The sequence below is a fragment of the Microplitis demolitor genome, chromosome 9, assembly GCF_026212275.2.
Source record: "Microplitis demolitor isolate Queensland-Clemson2020A chromosome 9, iyMicDemo2.1a, whole genome shotgun sequence".
Classification (NCBI taxonomy): Eukaryota; Metazoa; Arthropoda; class Insecta; order Hymenoptera; family Braconidae; genus Microplitis; species Microplitis demolitor.
In genome coordinates, this window is record NC_068553.1 from 1860432 (window position 1) to 1879451 (window position 19020).

At 32.5% G+C, this 19020-nt stretch overlaps 1 protein-coding gene across 1 annotated transcript; it reads left to right on the forward strand.

Annotated features, from left to right (window-relative positions):
* The first annotated feature begins 1485 nt into the window (after positions 1 to 1485).
* LOC103577231 (prominin-1-A) lies at positions 1486 to 18912 on the forward strand. The gene is made up of 16 exons (XM_053742015.1): positions 1486 to 1666; positions 1724 to 1825; positions 3618 to 3673; positions 3950 to 4125; positions 5194 to 5381; positions 5466 to 5561; positions 11489 to 11694; positions 12542 to 12677; positions 14313 to 14486; positions 14565 to 14648; positions 14719 to 14959; positions 16284 to 16506; positions 16831 to 17130; positions 17196 to 17354; positions 17417 to 17541; positions 18876 to 18912. Exons 1-16 carry the CDS (start codon positions 1486 to 1488, stop codon positions 18910 to 18912), a joined length of 2484 nt encoding a protein of 827 aa, XP_053597990.1.
* Positions 18913 to 19020: the final 108 nt, after the last annotated feature.

The following is a 19020-nucleotide window of genomic DNA, read 5'->3' on the forward strand; positions in this document are numbered from 1 at the left end:
CAGAGAAATATAAATAATAAGTTATTTACATACTTTTTTATTTTTTAATTCAAATTTTCGGTTTTTTCGCTTATTCAAAACTTAGCAAATTTTATTGTTTAAGACTGTCCTGTATATTTTTGGTTATGCAAAACTCATATTTTAGTGAAATGACAATAATTGAGTTATAAAAAAATACAAAAACTAATTCAAAGTATTAGTCACATATTATCAGTTAATATTCAAAATTCTTGAGCGCCGTTTAAATATTCAAATTTCGCGCTAAAATTTTCAGCATCGTCATGATTTTATAAATATAAACTATTACTGCCACAAAGAAAAAATTTCGAAGTAAAAAATCCGAATTTCAATAATTTTTGATATTTTCAAATTTCATGAGCGACCTCTTGACAATTTTTCTCCTGATTTTTTTATGCTTCTTAAAACATCGTAAACCAAACAATTTTCATAAGAGACTCGAAAAATAAAATAATCGGTTTTTTTGGGGCGCCCTAACCCTAATTAGTTAGAAAATAAAAGATAACTACTTATAACTAGTTTAAATAGTATTTAACGATCAATAACCTATATACTATATATTATTTAAGTTTCAAAGGTTTCATGAAACCTTTTAAAGTCATACGAACATTACTCTAGTATTTTTTCTAGTCGCTTATTAACAGCCCGACCATAATGTCATATTTTATATATTTTATTTAATATTTTTATTACCGGAAAACTATAATTTTTTTAATTATTTTTTCAATTAAAAAAACAAGTGATTTAACTATGTTAAAAGGTGTGAAACTTGTGTTAATTTTTAACATCTATGTGTTAAAATTTCATATTTCTGTGTTAATACTTTAACTGTTTCTTAATATTCAATTAAATTTTTTAATGTTAAATTTTATAAAATTTAACACTTATTTAAGTGTGTTGAATATTTAACACTTTTATGTTAACAATTTAACACCCGAGCTCATATTTAAATCTGCATACTAAAAATTTAACTCTTGTGTCGAACACTTAATACTTTTGTGGTAAAAATTTAACACTAATGTCCACAATTTAACACTTTTATTAAACATATTTAACACTCAATCAAATACATTAATTGTTAAAAAAATTTTTTTGTCATTCATATCTACAAAAATTTATTGGTTAAAAAATTTAACACTCATATGTTAACAATTTAACACATTTATATTAACCATTTAACAAACTTATGTATCCCAAGATTCAATAATTTTATGGAAAACAAAAATCGAAATTTTTTAAAAATTAACACATGAGTATTAAAAAATTTAAAACTGTTAACAATTTAACAATCAGATATTCAAATCATAAATAATCTTATAGTCATTAAAAATCCAACAGTTAAAAAATTAATACTTAAGTGTTAAAAAGTTTAACACATGTGTTAACAATTTAAAACTTAATTACAAAAATTAATTTTTTACTGCAGTGCTAATAATAGTTTCATACTATTTATTCTCCGTCAATGCCATGGATGACGATAATTTGAATTCCGATTACATTTATCAGGATGATAATTATAATTACAATGTTAACACTTATAATTTAACAACAACTCTAAATCCACTTACTGCTCTGGATCCCTCATTCATATTAAGTGCCACTGAAAATGACAACATGACATCTGGAATGAATCCACATAAAATGGAACGTGATTGGGAGATAAACAAACAAATATTACAGTTTCCTAAAATACAAAAAAATCAAGATTTTCGAATGTCTGAGTTAATTAAACTAGATAATTATTCATTTTATTTTAATTTCTTACATGAGTTTATTAAGTTCATTCAACCTTATGATATACCACCTGGTAAGAATCATTATTCATTATCTTAATTAATACAATGCAAATATATATATATATATATATATATATATATATATATATATATATAACTAGAAAAAAATTATATGTAATTATATATTGTCATATATGATTCACATATAATTCTATATGATCATATATGACCATATATGGTGAAGATATATAGCGCAATAGATGATTTTTATATAGGATTATTTATTAATATTGTTTAGGCCTGTAACTTGCGATCTATTGATTTTAGGATAAAAGTCAAAGAGATTGAAATTGTGGCAAATTTAATTTACTATCAATTTAATTATTATAAAAATTACCGTAGGATCAATTGGTGACAAGTTATGAGCGATTTAAGAAGTATAGATTGATTGTACTTTTGGAAAAAGTTCAAAAATTGGGCGAGAGTATATATGAATGCATATGGGGCCGTAATTCTTAAACTATTGAGTCTAGGGTAATTTTTATAAGGAACAAAGTTGTGGGAAATTTAATTTACTACAAGATTGTATTACTCAAAATTACTCTAAAATGAATCACTTGTAAGTTATGAGTTATTTAATAAATAATTATCATTATTAATCTAAAAAAATTTTTGAGAATATATATACGTCTATATATAGCCATAACTCATAAACTATTGAGTTTAGAGCTTAAAGTATGATGACAAAAGTTGTAGGGAATGAATTTTTCTACAAATTCATTTCTTATAAAAATTATCATAGGGTCAATAGTTTAGAAGTTACAAGCCTTCTAATAACTATATATACAACCCGCATTTTTGGAAAAGTCCAATTGTCTTTTAACACCACTAAAACTCGTTGTATCATAAAAAATTATTAAATATAACATCTTCAGTACATTACTGTTTATTAGGGTGGCCCAGAAAAACCGACTACTTTTTTTTTCGAGCCTCTTATGAAAATTTGTTGACTTACTATGTTTTAAGAAGCCTCTCCAAAAATCCGGATAAAAAATTTTCAAGAGGTTGCTCACGAATTTTGAAAATATCAAAAATTATTGAATTTCGGATTTTTAACTTCGAAATTTTTCTTTGTGGCGGTAATAGTTTATATTTGAAAAATCATGTCTATGCTGAAAATTTTGGCGCGAAATTTGAATATTTAAACGGCGCTCAAGAATTTTGAATATTAACTGATAATATGTGACTAATACTTTGAATTCGTTTTTGTATTTTTTTATAACTCAATTATTGTCATTTCACTAAAATATGACTTTTGCATAACCAAAAATATACAGGACAGTCTTAAACAATAAAATTTGCTAAGTTTTGAATAAGCGAAAAAACCGAAAATTTGAATTAAAAAATAAAAAAGTATGTAAATAATTTATTATTTATATTTCTCTGTTATATTTTCATTGATTGTGATGCAAATTGATGGTGAAAAAATCGAGAAGCTTTATTATCAATATTCTCGGGTCGCTCGAAAACGTTCAATAGACAGCACTCGGAAACATTCAAAATTCTTGAGCGGGCTTTCAATATTTAAATTTTGTGCTTAAATTTTCAGCGTAGTCATGATTTCACAAATACAAACTATTGCTGCCAGGAAAGAAAAAAATTTGAAATAAAAAATTCAAATTTTGATTATTTTTGTTATTTTAAAAATTCTCGAGCGACCTCTTGAAAATTTTTTATCCTGATTTTTCATGCTTCTTAAAACATCAACCAACAAATTTTCATAAGAGACTCGAAAAAAAAAGTCAGATTTTTTGGGCCACCCTACTGTTCATAGATGATAACAAAACAATTAATCAATTGCAGACTTACTAAAAGACATACTGGAAAATCGAATAACCACATCAAAACTAATAACTGAGGTGAGAATAGAATTAAGTTAATAAAATTACTTAACACACTTAAATAAAACTAATATCACTCTTACTCAAATTCTGTCTGTGTGGGTGGGAGAAAATACTGGAGCAGCCACTGATGTTATTAGTAGTTTGTTAAACTAGTTGAGAATCGTGAATTCGTTTTGCATTCATAGAAATAGAGATTGTTGTTAAATAGAGTAAGAGCAGATTGACTGAGATAAATATATCTATATAGATATACATGTATATATTAGTTAAATTTATAATGTAACGTTCCAGTCACTGCATATGGAGGTCGGTTTACTCATCCTCGTAGGCGTTTGTTCTATTTTGGCTTGTGTCATTCCTGGCACAGAACTCTGGCTCGCTTGTCGTCCAATCAGAGAAGATTATAAGCCCTCACAATATCCCGGATTTCTAACTTTTGTACTCTATATATTTGCCTTTATACTTGGGTAAGTCGCCAACAATTTATACTTTATACACTTACTCTCTGTTTACTTTTATCAATACAGTATTTACTTTTTATCATATTATTTCAATTATTTTAACTCGACCAATATTATTTTATCCTCATTGCATTTATTGCGATCATTATTTAAAGAAACCAATTGTTGTTTTTTTTTTTTAAAGAACTTTGAATATAAATTTGCGGTTAAAGTATAAGAGTGGCGGAAAAAATGTACTAGACCTTTCCTGTAGGGAATTTAATTTCCTACAAAAAAGGTCATCTTCAATTTTACTGTAAGTCTGATAGTTTAGTCGCTGTAAAGGTTTATAGAGTTGACGACTTGTTAATTTTAAATTAGTATTAAATTTATTTAAATTAAAAATTTAGTGACGCAATTAAAAAATCGAATGAAATAAAAGCATCGATTTTGGGCAATTCGGGATATCAATTGCCAAAGATACTCAATATTTGTATGAAAAACCTTAGCTGACTTGTAAATAAACAACCAATCGTTTATTTTTAAAAAATAACTTAAAAAAATCTCAACCTCCCGCAAATTAATTTTTAAAAATTATTATCTGTCACAAGACGGCAAAAAAATTAATTAAATATTTTTAAAAAGTCTTGTAAGCTTAAAATAAAAAATATATATAATTATATATATAAAAACATAAAAAACATAAATATCTCAATGAAACGAGGACTGAGTGATAAAGAAAGCGTCAAATATTTTTTTAGCTCGGGCGTCTTCAGCCCTCAGGTCCATGACCGACCGGAAGTCAGCGCATTAGTCGGACAAATAAAATCACTCAGTCTTAAATCGGTAATCAAATATAAAATAACAACAACACGGTGATTTTTATTCTCCGAAAACTGCCAACGGGACGGGCTGGCGCCCACATCAATAAAAATCCTTACGCAATTATCAAATAACAATACTTACCATTAACTTTTCTTGTTCCTTACCAAATTTTTCGTGATGGCTAGATTCCCTGGTGGGTCCAAATTACAGTAAACTACCGTAATTTGGATCCTCTAGGGTTACTTAGAACCCTTTCCATTATTTGTATAGATTAGGTATTACTTCATTGATATTATTCAACGAATCGATCAACATGGGAGTCGAAAAACTTCCCTTAGCAATAGACATGGCCATCGATGACTTGAATGACTATCATTCTGGTACGACTGTTCAGTTACGGAAGTGTCTCACCCGTAGTCTAGATGTCACTAGTGAAGCCATAATGGCTGACTTAGACAGTAAGCTAATCACAATAACAACAACAGTAAATAATCTTATTGTTTATTGATTACATTCTTTATTTAGACAATATATGTTTACAGACATTGATGAACTATTAGGAAAGCCAGTTCAACTAGAACTATCTTATGAAACAGGATTAGAAGACAAGCTTGTACAATTGCTTGAAGTAGCTAACGGTAAGTAATACATTGATTAAAAGTATATAAAACTAAGTAATAATTCATTTATAAAAACATTATTTTCGTGATGTAATTTGTCTGGATTGATACGAAGATGGTAAGGAACTTTTTATGACTATTTAAGGGATTTCTCATAGAGATTTCGAGACTTAGGATTTAGGGACGGTGATCATAAATGCCCGGTTGATAGGTGACCAGGTTATTAGGAAGATGGAAGGAGCTTCGAAACAAAGTTACAAATTTATGAGCCATCGCTTAGGCATTACCTAGGCTGATTGACTTGAGTCCTTAGTAACCACCTCACTAAGAACTCTGACTATTACTGATATTATTGTTTATCTCATTGCTATTTTTATTCATTCCACCTGATCCAGCATTCTGATTACTCTGTATGTTATTGGTTACTTTGCTACTATTTTCATTGGTTCCACCTGATCCGGCATTCTGATTATTATCTATGTTATTGGTTACTTTGCTACTATTTTCATTGGTTCCACCTGATCCGGCATTCTGATTATTATCTATGTTATTGGTTACGTTGCTACTATTTTCATTGGTTCCACCTGATCCAGCATTCTGATTATTATCTATGCTATTGTTTACTTGGTTATCATTTTCATTCTTACCACCATCACCCGAGTTATTGAGAGCATCAACGTCTACCATAGAACTACCTTGATCCGAATCGTTACCGCTATTGAGAGCATCAACGTCTGCTACGCTGCCAGTGTTGTCCGAGTCACCTTTATTACTGAGAGCATCAACGTCTACCATAGAACTACCTTTATCCGAATCGTTACCGCTATTGAGAGCATCAACGTCTGCTACGCTGCCAGTGTTGTCCGAGTCACCTTTATTACTGAGAGCATCAACGTCTGCAATAGGATTGCTTCCATCACTGCCATCGTCGGAGCCTTGAGAACCATCCCCTGAATCCCCACCTTCAGATGAACTGGAGTCGGAACCGTCTCCTTGATCACTGTCTCCATCATTGCCATCGTCGGAGCCTTGAGAACCGTCCCCTGAATCCCCATCAACAGATCCACTGGAGTCGGAACCGTCTCCTTGATCACCGTCTCCATCACTGCCATCGTCGGAGCCTTGAGAACCATCCCCTGAATCCCCATCAACAGATCCACTGGAGTCGGAACCGTCTCCTTGATTACCGTCTCCATCACTGCCATCGTCGGAGCCTTGAGAACCATCCCCTGAATCCCCATCAACAGATCCACTGGAGTCGGAACCGTCTCCTTGATCACCGTCTCCATCACTGCCATCGTCGGAGCCTTGAGAACCATCCCCTGAATCCCCATCTACAGATGCACTGGAGTCGGAACCGTCTCCTTGATTACCGTCTCCATCACTGCCATCGTCGGAGCCTTGAGAACCGTCCCCTGAATCCCCATCAACAGATCCACTGGAGTCGGAACCGTCTCCTTGATTACCATCTCCATCACTGCCATTGTCGGAGCCTTGAGAACCATCCCCTGAATCCCCATCTACAGATGCACTGGTGTCGGAACCGTCTCCTTGGTCACTACCTGCATTATCACTATCATCTCCACTTTGAATGTAGTTAGCAATCTCCTTCAAGAAGTCAGCTATCAACCTCAGAAGACCGTCTGACTGGACACAGTCGCAACCACAGTCTCCACCACTTTGACTACTGCTACTTGCTTGACTATTAGAATTAGCACTAGATTGACTGAATGACCGGGCTGTAACTAGGGCAACCGTCATAGCCATCACCAAAAATATTGAAAAACGCATCTTGGATTATTAGTTATTACCAACGAAAAATTAACTCACACAAATAATTATAATTAAAATAAAAAAAAAATTAACTCAATATTAAATCGCAAGCAAGCTGTATCAGCTTTCAACTTAACGATCAGTCTGAGTAACTGGCAAAATTATCAAGTATTAATAACACTCCTTATCTCTGTAATGAACACACCTTTTAATTAAACTAAAAATATTTACTGATAATTTAATTCGGCGACAGTAAACACCAATGTCAGTCCAATGCCTGGAAAATTTTCTGCGGTGATTTATCGGACTATTTATATCATTTACTTAAGGAAGTCTCAATTTCAAGGTCAATTTATATTTATCGTAATAAATCATTAAAAAAAAAAAAAAAAACCTGTCAAATTGTCATTTATTAATAAAACGGAATATTTATTGCTTTCAAAGTTATTGCAACAGTCTTTATCGTCAGTTTCAACAACACGACTGTTTATTAAGCTCAAAAAATATTTTTACTGACGGCAGTCAAGAAACGTATATTTGTTTAAGATAATTTAATTTTGATTCTCAACAAATTCAGGGACGACTTGCGTAAATGCCGAAATTGATTGGAAGATTTGTTAACTGAGCGTCAGTACAGTGATAAATATTAAATAAAGACGTTTTTATAAGCTTCTTAATACATTGTTATTCCAAAATAAGGAAAAATAATGAAGAACATGCGGTTAGTTTTATTTCTGATTGCTGTCGTCTGTGTCTCCGCTCGATACCTTGACAGTGTTGGTAATTATGGAAATAATAGTATTATTTTTGGGACTGTAGTTACTAGTGTTATAGAACGACCTACTATTGGAGATGACATGATGGACTTTCCCGATGGTGATAAAATGGAGGATAAAGATGATGATGATTTCGACTTCTTTGATATTGATACGGATGAAGTGAGCTGCAGTGACCATAACTTTCCTGATATTGATTAAGAAGCTAGAAGAGATCGAGAGGAAGGCAGTAGTTATGGAGGAGGTAAGGGATAGGAGATCTAGTAAGGACAGCAAATACTTCTGGAACCAATTACTAATGCCGCAAAAGGAGCTATTGATCACCGAGAAGACAGTAGTGATTGAGACCAATGATAGAGGATTTAAGAATGGTAGCCAATACTTCAAGAACCGGTTGCTAGTGCCGTAGAAAAAGCTATTGCTCATGACAGAAATGGTAGTGGCAGATCAATGATGAAAGATCTATCAATGGCAGTAAATCCTTCTAGGACCAGTTTCTAATACCGTAGAAGAAGCTATTGATCATGACAGAAATGGTAGTGGCAGATCAATGATGAAAGATCTATCAATGGCAGTAAATCCTTCTAGGACCAGTTTCTAATACCGTAGAAGAAGCTATTGATCATGACAGAAATGGTAGTGGCAGATCAATGATGAAAGATCTATCAATGGCAGTAAATTCTTCTAGGACCAGTTTCTAATACCGTAGAAGAAGCTATTGATCATGACAGAAATGGTAGTGGCAGATCAATGATGGAAGATCTATCAATGACAGTAAATCTTTCTAGGACCAGTTTCTAATATCGTAGAAGAAGCTATTGATCATGACAGAAATGGTAGTGGCAGATCAATGATGGAAGATCTATCAATGACAGTAAATCCTTCTAGGACCAGTTTCTAATAACGTAGAAGAAGCTATCGATCATAACAGAAATGGTAGTAGCAGATCAATGATGAAAGATCTATCAATGGCAGTAAATTCTTCTAGGACCAGTTTCTAATACCGTAGAAGAAGCTATTGATCATGACAGAAATGGTAGTGACAGATCAATGATGGAAGACCTATCAATGGCGGCAAATCCTACTAGAACTAGGCGCTATTGCCTTAGAAGAAGCTATTGATCAAAGAAGAGTTAGTGGTGATGGAAAAGTCGCTCGAAGCAACGGAAGAGTTTAAGCCCAGCGTGACTTAGTTCATGGGATTAGACCGTTTTTATTAACGTTTATATTCTACAGGCATACTAAATAATTCGTTTAACACAACAATATAAATAATATATCCATAGGCTTATCAATGTAATTATTTTATTGAATATATAAATTATCACTATAATTAACAGAATTTTCTTGGTGGCCATAATGCTATTATTTAAAATAGGACTTGCACACTGACGTAATATCCAAACATGAATTCTATTAATAAGGATCCATAGCTTTTTAAAATACAAATCTAAACATCCACCGTTTTTCATATGGATGTAACTATTTAAGAATCCAGGTATCATCAGTATCCTCCATGGGGGTCCAATACCCATAGATTCCTAAATAGATTCTTTATTGGTAAGATATTCCCTTTGGGCTTATCCATGGACCCCCATGCAATCGCACACTTCCTTTTATAGATATTTAGTAATGATTAGACGATATATCAGATTTCTGTTAAAAACGTCTTATAAATAGTAATATTATAACAATTATTCTTAAAATATGTCAAAAGCCCTCGTAATAATTGTAGACACAAGTGTAATTATGCTAAGCATGTCTGGCTCAAAGTTTGCGCATGCAATTATAAAATTAAAAAATCATGAAAAAAATTCGGAATAATTAGCGCATTGTCATTACTGTAATTAACGCGATTTCTCTTATCTACTTGTTCAATATAGATAATAAATTATGCAACAATAATCCCGATATCATTTTTTCTACATGAACGTTGATGTTTTACTTTTATTCCAAGCGTTGATAAATCAATTCAATAAATCGTTGCTCACCTACCCTCACCCAAAGAAGCTCCTTACTTTCACATAGATGACACTCCTAATCTGTTTAATCAACTACAGGAGTGGACATTCGGAGACGTGTTTAAATGAATAAAATCTATTAGCGAGTAGGATTTAGCCATAGCCACCCAGTCCTAGCCTCTTGAACGATCACCTTGACCAGGTTAAGGATTCAAGAGATTCTGGTTTGTGGGCTTGGAAGGTCTACCAGTGGCACCAGTTTACTGCAGTGGTCACCAGACTACTTGGACAAATGGTAAGAAGTGGCATCCTTGAAGATATTGGACAGTTGCCGCGTTGCTGTCATAGCAGCTCCTTGCAGACACGGGATCGACCACTGGATGGCCAAGTTTCTGGTGCAGTATCTATCTGCCTATTCCCCTAGACTAAAGGCCTCTTTTCTTTCGATACCAACTCTTGATGGTCACCTAAGGCTAAGGGTTCAGGGCCTGAATGATCTCTAGTAAATAAGACAAGTGGGCGCCACCTTCACTTTAACTTTGAAAACTATAATAGCAGAAGATTGAAAAGTAGTTTAAAACTTAAAGATGGGACAAGTAGATCAAAGCTCGTCTTAAACTTGATGGTCTTGCGAAAAAACAGAGCCCTTTTTAAATGCATCATTTCTCTCGGATCGACCTGATTACCAGTTCAGGAAATAGTTCGTTCTTTAAAAGTACCTCCGGGTAATCCAAGTCCAATCTTCCTAGACTGGAGAAAGGGTGGAAGATAGGGATGGTTGCAATATGCCCATGCCAGTAATGGCGACAAAATTTCCCTTCAAAACGGGATAGGCATTGAAAGCACCTGGATTCCGGTTGGCTCCGTTACATTTATCAATCTGCTAACTAAAGCTTGATAGCCCTTTGCTAATAACATGATCGGTAGTTAACCTAAACCACATAAATATTTAATTTATGAGTCACAGGCTTCAGTGAGGTTGCCTAGACAGTTAAGATCTAGGAACTCAACCATCGTTTAGAAGATCGATCGGTCGATTCTATGGCTTAATTAAAGTTTCCCAGGTTGTGTTCTATTCAAGTCCAATTGGTCCTAAATCTGGACCTATCACCAAAGCAAGCCGTGATCTATAAGCCAAGAAGCGGGCGTACGGACCTAGGCCCTCAAGGGGAGGAGTGTTACCTTACATGTATTAAAATCAAAATTAAGCCGAAAATATTGAGTTTAGCTAAAAATTTCTTAGGACCTTTTTTGTAGCCCTTTCAATTCTCTATAAATTTGCTTTTACAATTTTTTACCTAGAATCAATATTTGAAGCTCTAGAAGCTTTCGAATCTGGACAAATATTTTATGTTATAAAAAATTATGTGAATAAATTAATTAATTGACTTCCATTAATAATTACTAATTGGTAATAAAATTTTATGTTCACCAGCCAGCCAAGAAATAGGAATAAATGCAAATAGTTTAATTGAAAATGCTGAAAAAGCACGTGAGCTCTCTGTTGATTTGAGTCACGAGTTAAACAGTATTAAACGTGATTTAGAAAAAATAATAAGTAGTTGCACATCACCACAAGATCGATTATTGTGCTCGACAGTCAATACCAATGGCCTTATTATAAACTTTCAAATAAATAAGGTACTTAAATTTTTTTAATTACAACTTACGCTCATTACTTTTACAGCGACCGAGTACTTTGACTGCTCATTACTCGGAAACTAATTGTTGGAATTAAAATTTAATTAATTGATTTTTTTTAATCAGTACCCAGAGTCCAGAGCTTAAAGAACAAGTAGTCATTATTTTGTTTTTAATTAATCTTGAATGATTAATAATTAAAATTAATTAATATCCTCTTAAAAATTCATTTTTTTTATTTTGAATGCATGTTAATGAATTATTAAAAATATACTGATTATTTTATATACTTACTTACCTCTCTGGGTATCGATGAAAAAAAAAATTTATCAAAATTAATCAATTACAGCCTGAGTAATAAATAAAAGTAATTAGTGTCCTTCGATATTTGGTCATTTTTAGCACTAATTTTAGTATAGTAATTTTTTTAAGGCTTTAATGAGTAATTACAAGTAAATAGGTAATTTTTTATCGTTTTCCAGCTTCTTGGGTATTCATGGAAAAAAAAATTTGTTAAATTTGCTTAGTTACAGGCTGAGTAATTAATAAAATAAAAATGATATTCATAAATTATCGAAATTATGACTTTTTTGGTATTATATGTTAGTACTGTTATTATCATGTACAAAGTGCACGTGTAGTAATAAAGTATATTCTTCAATTAAACTTTTGTAGAAATCGATAATGAAACTCACGAAATAGAATCAGAGAAATTGGCAATTTTGTGGTGTTCGACACTCGAGAAAAATGTTCGAAATAAAATAAGAAAAGAACAATTGTGTTTTTTTTTTTTAATTAGATTAGACAATAATAATAATCATTTATAAATATATATCAAATTTTTTAGATTCTGAGAGACGAGCGGCTGCTGAGATTGCGCAGCATCAATCGAGATAATTTGACCGAAGACGCGAGACGAGCACGTGGAGAATATTTGTATGTTCCTCATCATGTATCGAGGAGTACTTTGGACATACGGAATCGTAAATATTTATTTAGGAAATAAATGCCCGTGCTTAATCCTGAGTCGCATCTAGTCCTACTGTCCCATTTTTCCAAGTGTCCCATCAAATCCCAGTGTCCCATTTTAATTCCTCGTCTCATTTTGTCCAAATGTCTCATTTCACTGTATCCATTTTTACTGAATTTCTGAGTTTGAATCTCGGTTTCATTCCGTCCCAGTGTCCCATCTAACCCCAGTGCCCTGTATTACCGTACTGTCCCATTTTGCAGAAACTCCCTAAATTGACCCGGTGTATAATTTTGTAGCGGTATCCATTGAACCCCACTACTCAATTTTATCCAAATGTCCCATTCTGTCCCATCCTCTCATTTTACCCTAATGTCTCAGTTTGACCAAGTGTTCCATTATAACTCAGTATCCAGTTATGTACTAATGTCTCACCTTGTCCTAGTGTCCCATTTTAGTTAGTGGACGTTCAGAACTCAGTGTCTTACTTTCCCTACGTCCGAAGTTGCCTTAGTGTCTTAGTTTGTCCCAGTGCTCCTTTATAACCTCATGTCACATAATATCCCAATGACCCATATTGTCTAAATATCTCATTTTGTCCCACTATTCCTTAATAAGCCAGATCCCACAATGTCCCACTTTATCCCAGTGTCTCAGTTTGCCATAGTGTTCCTTCAGAACTCAATGTCCTATAATGTTCCAATGTATCACTTCGTCCCAACTCCCTACTTTGTCCCAATGTCTTACTTCGTCTTTGTGTTTTAATTTGTCCTAGTATTCCGTCGTAACTCAGCACCCAATAATGTCCCAATGTCCCACTTTGGCCATATGCTCCATTTTGTCCCAATGTTCATTTATAACCCAGTCTTAGATTTTCCTAGTGTTCCATCATTACCTAACCTGAATAATGGCCCGATGTCCCATTTTGTCCCAGCGTCTCTATTTGTCCCAATGTTCCTTTATAACTCTGTGCCCCATAATATTCTAATGTCTCACTTCGTCCCAGTGTCTTAGATTGTCCCAATGTTCCTTGTAACCCAGTGTCCCACAATGTTCCAATGTCCCACTTAGTCTCAGAGTCTTATATTGTCCCAGTGTTCCATCATAACCTAGTACCCAACAATGGCCCATTTTGTCCCAGTGTCCCAGTTTGTCCCAATGTTCCTTTATAACTCAATATCTATTAATGTCCCAATGAGCTACTTTCCCAGCGTCCCACTTTGTCCCAATGTCTCATTTTGACCCAGTATTCTATTTCACCTCCATGTCTTATACTTCCCTAGTGTCCCATTGTACCCTAGTGGCTATTTTAGCACAATTTCTCTACATAAATATACAAACATAAACCAACGTTAACTCGACGCCTAAGGGCGTAAAGCATTTTCTTCATCGTTCATTTTTCAACTTTTTTTTTCTTTTTCTTTTCTCCCAATCCCGTATTATCTACACGTACATATTTGTATAAAGATATCAAGTTTTTTATATTGTTAAGAATTTCTATATTATATTTTAGACATCCTCTATTTAATATATATTTTCTTACATAAAAGCTTTTTGATGGATCAAAAGATATTAAATATAAATTAATGTTATCTAATTTTTTTTTTTTTTTTTTCATTCAATTCTCATATAAATGATCTGGTTACAGAAATAAGAAGAGAATTAGGTATCGCACGGGGCCGCCTTTTCGACGAAACCCGTAATTTAGAGTCAAGTAATTCTCATTTTAGCAGAAAAATCGAATCAATCAAAAAATATATACATCATAATATTATACATTATATACTAGATTTTGAAGAAACACGTTGGCTGATTGGAATCGGTACTTACTTGCAATCACTTCTCATTACATGTATAATTATAATTATTAAGAAAATTTATTTTAATTTTTAATTTTCAGCCACGATAATTTTAGTATTTTTTGTATGGATTTTATTAATAAGCGCGTTAATATGTCATTGTACATCAAGTGACAAAAAAAAACGTACTACGTTATTATGGTAATTGTTATAGTAAAAGCAAAATTATCCATCATTTTTTTTTTATTTTAAAAGTTAATATCGTAGAAAATACTAAGAACAAAAGTTCATTTTTCAGTGGCTCGTTTTTCAACTGCATTATTTCGATTATTTTGTGGGTGATAGTAGTAACGATGATATTTATATCAACACACACTGAGTTATTTTTATGCAGAGGTCTGGAAGGTGAAAAAAACTACAAAACACTTGAGACAATAATTGAATCGAAAAATTTATTGGGAAAACCGTTGGAAATTTCGCTCAAAGATTTTATAGAGTAAATATTTTATATTTATTATTTTTGAGGTACATGGCTTTATTATGGAACCTTATATGATCATGTGTAGCTATATGTGGTCGTATATGTGATCCTGTACAGTTTGAATCATACATGACCATATATTACCTTTTATGGTCATACGTGAGCATGTATGATCTTATATGATCATATATCGCCTGATGGCATCATATATTTTACCATATATGATCATATGTAACTATATGTATGGTCATATGTGATCATTTATCGTGCAGATCATGCGTAACCATATATATGACCATACATAACCAATGTATGATCTTACAACGTCATATATGACCTTATATAATCATACATGGCGTTATATGATCATACATGATCAAATGTAACCTTACACGATCATAAATGATCGTATATGGCCTTTCGAAATGATATATATGATTATATGTAACTATATGTATGACTATGCATGTGATCATGTATGTTGCAGCCCATACATAACCATATATATGACCTTATATGATCATGCATGACCAAATATGACCTTATGTGATCATACATGACCATGTGCGGCCTTGTGTAATCATATATTTGACCATATTTGATCATATATGTAATCATGTATGGTGCGGACTATACATAAACATTTATATGACCTTCTATGATCATACATACCCATATGTGAACTTTTATGGTCATATATAATGTCTTTTGATGGACATGTATGGCCATACATGACCTTTTGTGGACATTCACGACCATATATGACCTAATATGATCATATATAATGCTATATGATCTTATATGATCATACATGACCATATATGACTTTATGAGATCATATACTTGACCAGGTATTATCATATTTTACTACATATGATCTTATACGAACATACATGATCCTGTGTGATCATACGCAATCATACATGACCTTATGTGATCATATATTTGACCATATATGATCATATGCCACTATATGTATGGTCATATATGTGATCATCTATGATAATGCAGGGCCATATATGGCCTTATATGATCACACGTGACTACGTATGACCTTATATGATCAAATATAATCAAATATAGCCTTATATGATCATATTTGACTGTTTAGTATCACATGAGACCATATATGGTCATTTACGTAACCATATATGATACTATATGACTTTTTCGATTTTTTTCAATTTATTGCCAAATTAGTTTTTTTCTGTTTTATTCATTTATTTATCGACATTTAGATAAAAAAAAATTATAAATAAATTTTCTATCTTAATACTCTATAATAGAGGATTAATATGAATAATAATTTTTATTCATAATCAATTATACTTAATTTTAGAAAGTGTCAAGAGAATGAAGCAGTCTATCCAACATATCCACTGGACAAACAAAAAAACCTTGAAGAAATAACCGACTACTGGAAATGGTCAGAACTTACCAACGCGCTGTCAATGCTAAAAGTCGATTTAAAGGGTTTCAAAATACTGACCACCAGTTTTGAAGGAAAATTGGACAATCTCCTATTCGCATGTGACGCCAATTTAACAAATTATCGTGCCATAGTAATTACTATCATAGTTATTCCCTACCTTCCCTACCATGCACCCAGTAAGAATTTTTCTCACTCCTCATATAAAAATTAAAATATCTCCGTAAATATCACTCGTATCAAAAATATCAAAGATATCTTTTCTTTAGCTCTTTAAATTTACTACAAAAAAGTCTCTATCATTTTTTCTCTAAAGTGAAAAGCCAGCCCTACTAAGGCGTTCCCGCATCAGCCGGACGATAGGCCATGAGTACCTCCGCAATTCCCTTTGACCATTCGGCCCTTATTGTTAAGAATATCCATGATATCAATCATAAACGCTTTTTTCCATCATCAGGTACGAGGTTTAGTAATAAACCGCGACATAATAGCGCTGTCAGACCAAATATTCAATATCGCGCGTCAAATCAACGATCGGCGGACAGCACGTGAATTGGAAACAGTTGGGACATCATTGCGGTCGCTGATGATTAAGAAAGTAAAGCCTCTGACTCTGATGCAGGATACCCTCGTTGATCAGCTGATCACGCTGGACATCCAATTGCGGCCGTACCACCATAATTTGAATGAAACATTCCATCAATTGAAAAGCGCCCAGTACTACATTGACGTCCAGGGGGAATTTTTTGCCCAATTGGTTTGTATTGAACTCAAGTCTCTAATTTGTGATTAATCGGGATCAATAACTGTTGGGATTTATAGAAAACTAAACAATACATCGACCGGTTGAATGATTATCTTGACCAATGGCGGAAGCACGTCCTGACAGAAATGAGATTCGGCGTCGCCAAGTGTCGGCCTGTTTGGAATATAGTTAATGGGTTCAAACTACTAATTTGTCAGCATATTCTAGGACCACTTGTAAGTTGTTTAGTTGGTTAATGGAATAATGGCGGGAAAATTTGAAACCTGAATGTTTATAGGATGGATTTTGGTTTGTTATTTTTCTATGCATCGTGACGATGATGATTACGACACCAATTGAACATATATTGGCGTGTGTTTATAAGAAGTTTAGCAAAATACTTACTTTCACGCCGACACGACGGTTAGTATGTAGTTTAAAACTAGTTTCTATTGGTTTTTAGAGAATTAAAATTTTAAGAAGATTAAAAAATTATGCATCATTATTCTTGTTCATGTCGTTAATTACTTCCTTAAAAATGACTTAAAATTGAAAATGTAAAGCATGACCTAACCTATAGGGGAGAAGTGCTGCAGTTGTAACAAAAAATTTTATTTTTTCGATTCCATGTTTTTTTTAACGTAGTAAACTTAAAAACTGTCGGAAAATTAGCTGATAGTATCTTTTATGTGACTGACTTGGTTAATTAGTAAAAAGTCAATGTTAACTTATTAAAAAATCAATTTATTTAACTAAAGTCAGGGGCCAAGATGGCGGCGCGTGGGCTGCAGTTGTCACACAGTGCAGGGCAGTTGTAACACGGAACGAAATAGATATTTTTCACCAAATTGCTTTTATTATTCAGTCTTAATACATACTATTATACTTAATTAACTCTTAAAGTCAAGTATTTAAACTTAAAGTAGCTCATATATTTGTATCTTTAATATAAATTATTAAACATTTATAAATATTAAAACTACACTATCCCAGAGTAGATTTGTCGCGCATCCAGTTTGCGCAGGTCCCATACACGGCTCTGAGTGTTACAATAGCTACTCGTTCAAGTGTTACAATTGACCCTCACGCAGAATTGTTAATAAAAATCTAATTACAATAACAAAAATCAGTAAATTGATGTAAAATTCGATTATACAATACTCTTGATATGTCCCTTAAAGTATGAATACAAGTCTCACATCATAACATTAGAAAACGAATTTGTTATTAAAAAAATTGTGAAGCACAAAAAAAAGTTTTCACGCGTATTTTCAACAATTCTCAATATTTTAATATCGAAACAAGATTAATAACTGAAACTTTGATCTAATCAATGATTTACTACTTTGAACAAGTTAAAAAAAGAATAATAATAATTTTTAGTTTTTTTAATAGTTTTATATTGAGTGTTACAACTCCCCCTCGTTACAACTGCAGCACCTTAATGTATCATCCAAAACTAAAAAAAAAATTTTTTTTCGTTTTCTACAAGAATTTTCTATAAAACAAAAAGCTCTCATTACTTTTGTCGACACAATAAATTTTCTGATTTCCACAAACTTCCACAGCTTTAAATCTTTTTCTTTCTCTCTCTCTCTCCCTGTTCTTTCTCTCACTCATCACCATTTTCTTCTTTTTTTAGAGAAAGCACCGAAACTATTGTAATTGATCGCGCTAATTGGCGAACACCCGAGTAAGTAATTAACCAAATATCCATAACAATAATAATTATTAATTTAATTTGAATTATTTATCAGCCCGCCACCACTTCCACCTCGACGTGACGACTGGTAATAAATAATTATTAATAATAATAAAATTTTAAGTGTTCATAAATTGTTTATATTTAAAAAAAAAATTATTACAGAATTAATTATATAAAATATATAAAAAATAATATAA